The sequence below is a fragment of the Polypterus senegalus genome, chromosome 4 (assembly GCF_016835505.1).
Source record: "Polypterus senegalus isolate Bchr_013 chromosome 4, ASM1683550v1, whole genome shotgun sequence".
Lineage (NCBI taxonomy): Eukaryota > Metazoa > Chordata > Cladistia > Polypteriformes > Polypteridae > Polypterus > Polypterus senegalus.
Genome location: NC_053157.1, coordinates 247,492,077 through 247,499,560, shown reverse-complemented (window position 1 = coordinate 247,499,560; position 7,484 = coordinate 247,492,077). Strand labels below are relative to the sequence as shown.

Sequence of the window (7,484 nt, the reverse complement as noted above, 5' to 3'; positions counted from 1 at the left end):
AGCCCTAATATCATTAGAACATACAAAACCTGAGATATGATCAGAGGAATTTACAAATTAAAAGTTACCAAATGAACAGATTTAACAAATAACAGTCATCCTTTGTTTTTTATTATATATTTTTAATTAATAAAGAAATAAAATTTTACAAACTGTGAAGCATCAATAAGTCATTTATTTCTATAAATGTAACACCTAATCATAATTAACAAAAGATTAATTTAAAGTAAATATTCTTTCACACATTAACTCTTATAAAACCAAACTGTCCTTCAAGGTAATGCCAATATTCTGAATATTGTTTTAGATCTCACCCAACACTTCACATCCTAACTTCTCATGTGTTTAATATGCAGAGAGGCCACAAGAGGGAGCAGTTTGGCTTCAGAAGAATCAGCTGATGTCCCAGCCCTGAAAGTCCCAGGAATGTCACTAGGGTGCAAGTCACATGACCAGCGTCTGAGTTGACAGCACATGATGAGGGCCACAGGAGCTGACGTGGAGTCGATTATCAGTGACTGACGATGTGTCCAGTGTGCTCGTCGACTTTTAAGTGACAATTTGCCCTGAATATGCCCACCTGCCCACACTGCTGACTGACATTTCCATTTCATTAATCCTGAGCTCTAAAAGCCCCCAAGGTCAGCAGGAGACGACCTCAACCAACACAAACATCCAGACGACAGGACAACATTGGCTGCAGCCTGTAGAGGACCTGAGTGACCAGACAGACCAGTGGCTTTAGGAGGTCACACAGCGGGGACTGAAATAATGGCCGAGGTCACAGGAGAGAGAAGAGGGTAGCAGGGCTTAGGTCAACAGTGAAGAGCTCATTAGGTGACAACCTGTCTGATGATCGAGTGCTGAAAGAATCAGACGTCAGTCACACATTGAGATACGGATTTGATCAACGAGGAATACAATCTATGATCACAGGACGGCCGTCAGTGTGTGGTGAGTCAAAGAGGAAAAAATCAGGTGGGGGGAACAAAACTCAAACACACAACTGACACACTCGTCTGACTCACTCTGTCTCAGGACACTCATCTCACCCTTTATCACCCTGACTCTCTTCTCTATCATTATTACCCCTCACTCTTTTTTTCACCTTCTCCTCTTCCTTGTAACCCCTCAGGCTCCATGAGGATGACAGATTTAGAAGTAATAGTCACCATCTGCTGGTGAGGCCTGTAATACACAGTGGGGGGCTGTCAGCCTGGGCCTTTATTGGCTTCTTCACAAAGACTGATCAGGTGACATGCCGCTCTTTGAGGGGTCCTGAGGGAATTGTAAATTAATCCTGGGAATGTGTGTGTTAGTGGAAAGATAAGAGTGTCACATCTGATTGACACTTTGAACACCAATCGTGAAGGTGAAGTCAGTCAGCTGAAATCTCCTTGAGGTTGGGTGACAGTGGGAACAACAAGGATGAGGTGCAGTTTAATGTCTAATGTGACAATGAGTGACTCAGTAAAACACCAAACTCCATCAGTATGGCCGACAAGTGACTGAGCGGTGAGTCCTTGTCCTTAGACATTCACAGTGAATTCATTCAGAGGTGACAGACCACCTGAGAAACTGATAGAGGGGCAGACAATGTCTTTTCAGAGGCCAGCTCTCCTGTCACTTCTGTCACTCTGTGCTCCTAAATAGTCACTGGAATGTGGTTATTAATCTTTACTCTGTATAGCACCTTTAAGAAGCGCTGCTTCAGCAGGACCACATGCCTGTCCTACTTGATATGTGACATTCAATGACACTCAGTGGTCACAGAAGTGGTTGGTGTATCAGCCTGAAGGACATGTGGCTGTGACTCAACAGTGATCCCTGCTGGTCAGACTGGTATTTGCAGGTCTGTGGTGTCACTGCCCCTCATTTATGACACACACACCTGATTGGCTACTCAGACCCAATAATAATGAAGACCCTGACAGCTGCACTCATCCTGCATTCTCATCCACAAATTCACTCACAGAGGTGCTGCCCTCCCAGACATCCTGTAAAATTCATTTTGACCCCAAACTTCAAACATAAAGACACCTGAGCTTGAGGGGACATCAAGTGACCAGTGGAGAGTATTGGTCAGTGGTCACGTGGTGTCAGACGGCTGATTGTTACACTGCAGTGAAGACCAAGGAAAAACCCTGGATAGAGGGGCTCAGTGAAGGAGGTGTTGAACCTGTGCAGGAGGGTCATTGTGTGTGAGACGCTATAAAATGACAGAGAGCCAGCAGGCCAGTCCAGATACACACCTATTCTGGGGCTGTAGGGGGCGTTGATTACAGTGTGCTTGTTATTGTGACTCACAATGTATTGGGAATGACACTGTAAACTCCAGGACTTGTCGTTGTATCCAAGGCAGCACTGCCAGCCCTCTCCTTTCCTGCCCAGACCTTTATATGCGACTCCAATCATCACGTAGCCTCCACTGTACTGCACCTCCCAGTAACAGCGAGTCCCAGTCAGAGCCTCTCTGCACAGAACTTGTTCCCAGTAGTCAAATCTCTTAGGATGATCAGGATATTCTGCCTCTGTTGCCTCACGTGTCACCTTCTTGTTCCCTTTAGACAAACGGAGGTCTCTCTGTGCCGTGTTGATGTCCAGTGTGAGTGTACAAAAGTCTGAAAGGAGAGAAAAGAAAATGAGTGAGGAAATTTGGGAGTGTGTAATGGGACAGGGGGCGGAGCACAACAGACAATTAACGAAAAACAATCAGGAGCTGTGCTGAAGAGAAACTAATAGTAAAGAGCTCATTTGATTGGACAGAATCTGTGGGAATTAAAATAAAATCATAGCAAGACAACAAAAGAAAACAAGTGATAGGCAGGCATGTCAGATATTTGCAAGTCTTCTCAGTCGTCGTAAATTATGATGAGCGCCATAAGGTCATTGGTTGTGGTCAGAGATCTAATGGACTGTCCACACTGACCGCTGGCTTTATTAAATTACTCTTTTTCATCTCTTCCTCTTCTATTGTCCTCATTCAGTGTGAGGCACACAACGACACAACACAGCAGAGTGAGGACTTGACTGAGTGACTGAAGACCCCGGTGACCCTCATTAGAGGAATCAGTCGGTTTGAGATGTCACAACAGTCCAGTGAGGTCTTTGAACTTCTAAGGACCCCCAATAGTTTTCTGTCTGCCATTTTCATTTGTTTTAATGTTTAAAATTTGTGAAGTCGAGAACTCAAACCAAAGTGTCTGCTCTCAGGAGTAAAGAATGGAGGATGATGAGGACTTTTGTCAGCTTTAAATTATTGTGTGGCTGTGATAAAGTAAGTTCACCTCATGGAATGTTTTTTTTTCTTTTTTAACATTTTTGGGCACATCAAGACTCAGACTCAACAGATTTCCTGACCCTCTCTATCCCATAATGCACCAGTCACAGGACCCCCATCACTCTCAGCCTCATGACTCTCAGTCACACAACACTCAGACTTTCATATCATACGTCTTGCCTGAGATTATAAAAGAGAAACATTTTCAGTTCTGATGATCCATTCAGTCAAAGTACAAACTCACACTGTAAAAACTCGTCTCTTATCTGAGGTTCAGGATGCTGCAGGGCGACATTGGGAGCTTCACCACCTGAAAATAGAAAGAAAAGAGAATAGCAGAAACTGTGAAGACAGCAGTGTGTAATGTTAGATCAGATCTTTAACTCATGTTACAAATGTGCTACTGGTAAAATGAAACATGTAAGAACTATAAAAGAAATCAGGCAAAATGTCGATTTGAATATCCTGTCACACACGTGCACTTAGCAGACAATACAAAGGCTTATCCGATTGTAATTCCACCGCGAGTCGAGGGTTGGTGCTGTTGCCTAATTCTTCTACTCCTTCCTCCCCTACAGTTCCAATGACGTCACTTCTGGGCTACATTTCTTTGGCTCCACCCCTTCAGGCCTGGTTTCTTCTTAATGGGTGCCGTCTCCATTTTGTGCCAGTTCTGATTATGATTACTGTCTGAAAAGACCTTATCATTTAAACAACTATTTTATCTTTTTACATCAATTATACGGGGCTCAACTGTATCTTTTCTTGTCTCCCTATATACAATTCATATTAAAAATAAATATGTAGTGAATTAGAAATAATTAGGACCCCCTCACTTTTTAATTTGCCATTTTTACTCAATAACTCATAATGACAAAGTAAGCACAAATTCTTAGAAAGGTCTGCACATTTATAAAATTTCAAAATTGAAACCTCTCCTCTCTAGAAGTATTCAGACACTTAATTCGGGACTTGCTGGAAGCCCTTTAGTCAGTCTTCTTCACTAAGAATCTACAAGCATTACACTCCTGCATTTGTCATTGCATCCCATTCTTCCTGGCAGATTCTCTCAAGCTCAATGAAACTGGATGGGAAGCGTGTCATCTGCCATCTTTGGTTTTGTCCACACATGTCCCATAGGTTTAAGCCTGGACATTGGCTCAGTGATTCAAGGACACTGAGAGACTTGTCACAAAGCCACTCCACAGATGCCTTGGCAGTAGGCTTAAGGTCACATGCTTTTTTTTTAGAATCTTTCTAGATTTGCTACATTCACATATTCCTCAATTCTGACCAGTCTCCCTGTTCACATTGAGTGATGCTGATGCCTCCAGGTTCACCATAAAATCCTTTTTAATGTCAGTGGTAGACGTGACTTCTGAGGAAAGGACACCAGACATATAAAACATGAGAGCCCAGGGGGAGCACAACTAAAAATGGATGAACGTGATCTTTTAAAATGGGCTCCATCCAGCAGAATGTAATGGACACTAAAGACAGCAGAAGCAGATTCAGATGTTATGATGTTTTAAAGCACTGACATCCATCTAATTTAATTGTCACCAGACACTCTACCTGATAGAGTCCTTATGATGTCCCACAGGCTGATCTTCTCCAGACTCTTTTTCAGATCTGACAGCTCCTTTCTCAGGTCCTCAGATGATAAAACATTAGTAACAGTGAAGCTCAGCGAGTCTCCATCAGGAGGAAGGACACAGCGAGATGACATAGTCTGCATCAGAAGAGAAGAGGGGATGAGATTTCAGAAAGGAGACATTAAAAAGTAAGTAACGCTGATAAGAGGGTGCTCTTCTGAATTAAGGATCAGTTTGGTGGGCAGTCAGCTTTGGTGTAGATGGTGAGAATGCCTGTCATTGACTTGTTGGTTATTTATAAGAGAATATTTGGTGAAGTGTAGTGGAGCATCAGAGATTATCAACCTTAACTATCAATGAGCTTTTCACCCAGGACTCCCTGAGACAGGAAGACAGAGAATTCACTTGGCACACCAAACAAGGCTTTGGGCTTTTATGGTTCTGAGACAAACTTAATTAAATGAAATGTAAAGACTAACACATGTAGGGAGAAAGCTCTTCAATATGATTATACAATTGAAGGTCTGCAGCTCAGAACTGGGACTTGTAAGGAAATCCTGGGAGCCTTTGTGTCTTCATCATCATCATCATCATCAACCACACAAAGTAGAGAGAGCTACGGCAAGTTAAGTTATATAGCGACCACCAAATCTGCAAAACATAGCAGACATCAGGACTATGGTGTGTAGTGTGAGATAAAAGTACACGAGAAGAACAAGACTGTGGGGTCTGGGCTTTGAGGAAATGCTGGAGAATCTGAATCTCATCAGGTTTATGGATGGAGAGATCAGAAGATGGCCTTGGAAAAGAAATGTCGTTTATTAGATGTCATCTTTTAAATTTCATAAAAATCACTTTGTCACACAAACACCTGTAGATTCATCTGTCTGTCATGTACAAGACTCTACCACCTTTGAGATATTTGTAAACAGAATATTTGATATGTTAAGGAAATATGAAAAGATAGTCTGTGCCTAGCTGAATTTCTTTTTTATGTCAAGTTGTACAAACTCATCAGATCTTTTAAATTTCTTTCTAAATTTTCTCACATCCCACACTCCCCAGTCTGATCAGACTCCCTGTGAAGTGTTGCTCTCACCTGCTGGAAGTGGAGATGGTCTTTGGTCTCTGAAAGCACCTTCAGCTTAGCTTCTCTCTTCTTCAGTTCCTCAATCTCCTTCTCCAGCTGCTCTATGAATGTTTCAGCCTTCTCCGTTTCTCTCTTTTCTTGTTCTCTGATCTTCTCAGTCAGTTTCCTGTGAGCTTCCTCAATGCACCGTATCAGAGAAGTGAAGCTCTTCTTATTTTCTTCCAGATTTTTTTCCACAGAGATCTGATTGGAGGGGGAAAAGATTTTGCATTGAGTCACCTGAAAAGAATAACCAAATCCAAGACACATTTGCTTTTATTTTGATGTTGTGAAGAGCAGTTTGAATTGGCTGGAGTGATTGGTAGTACATTAATTGCAGAAGGAAGGTCAGTTGAAGACTGACACCCAGACAATATATTGATATAATATATATATAATAATATATAATAATATAATAATATATATAATATATGATTCTATCGTTAGAAACCTTAATGTCGCATGCCCTAATACAAAATCTATATTTCTTGTTTTCCCGGTGCTCACGTCCGAGATGTAATGAAACGTGCGCCAGCAGTCTACGAGAAACACAAGGAGAGGGCAGTTGGATCAATCGTCTTGCATGCCGGCGTAAACGATATAAGGCACCGACAATCAGAAATCCTGAAGGCTGACTTCGCAGCTTTGATTAAAGACACGAAGGAGAGGACCCCATCGGCAAAGATCTTCGTTTGGTCCACTACCTCTCGTCAGACGATCCAACGAGTACTACAGTCGTCTGCTAGGGTTGAACAACTGGCTACAGGGTTTCTGCAAGAAGAAGGATGTCGGTTTCATCAACAATTGGAATCTCTTTTTGGAAAGGCGCGTCTCTTCAAGCGTGATGGCCTGCATCCGAACAGTTTCGGCGCCCGGGTCCTCTCCGAAAACATATCGAAGGTAATTCGTTTTCTTGACTATCTATCTCTGCTCTTAACCCCTTCCGAAATAATACTGCTGTGCCAGGACATGATGAATGTTTAATAGAGTCTTCCGTTAAAGTGCACACCATTAATACTGTAATAAGCAATCTCAATGCACGTAGAAAACCTAGGAAATACGGCATAAACTCCAATAATCTAATTAAAATCACTATTTTAGAGGAACAATGTATTAAAACTATAAAAACAGATCACAGATTAAACAAAAAATACACACAGAGCGGCGCTAATAATAATAATTTAGTTCCTATTCCAAATAACAATAACGCACATAGTACTCATCTCTGCACCTCCAAACATTAAATATGGCACTATTAAATGTCAGAGCTTTAACTAACAAAACGTTTTTATCAACGATCTTATTAGTGATAAAAAATAGATCTTATTGCACTAAATGAAACATGGCTTGAATTCAGATGCGTGCAGTTTTAATCGAATCTGCCTCCGGATTACAGTTTTACTCATTCAAACCGCCAGGGAAAAGGGGGCGGATTGGCTAACATTTACTCGAGCGATTAAAATGTAAAGATGTCAGTTTT

The 7,484-nt window shown here is 41.8% G+C and overlaps 1 protein-coding gene across 1 annotated transcript in view; it reads right to left on the bottom strand.

Annotated features, from left to right (window-relative positions):
• Nucleotides 1-227: 227 nt before the first annotated feature.
• The window catches only part of LOC120528396 (tripartite motif-containing protein 16-like), a 28,152-nt gene continuing 20,895 nt past the window's right edge, over nucleotides 228-7,484 (bottom strand). The window contains exons 3-6 of the mRNA XM_039752551.1: nucleotides 5,975-6,208; nucleotides 4,856-5,012; nucleotides 3,525-3,590; nucleotides 228-2,621 (exon numbers count right to left, since the gene is read on the bottom strand). Coding sequence (XP_039608485.1) covers nucleotides 2,083-2,621; nucleotides 3,525-3,590; nucleotides 4,856-5,012; nucleotides 5,975-6,208 — 996 coding nt within the window. The 3' untranslated portion in view covers nucleotides 228-2,082. The remainder of the gene's footprint in view (nucleotides 2,622-3,524; nucleotides 3,591-4,855; nucleotides 5,013-5,974; nucleotides 6,209-7,484) is intronic.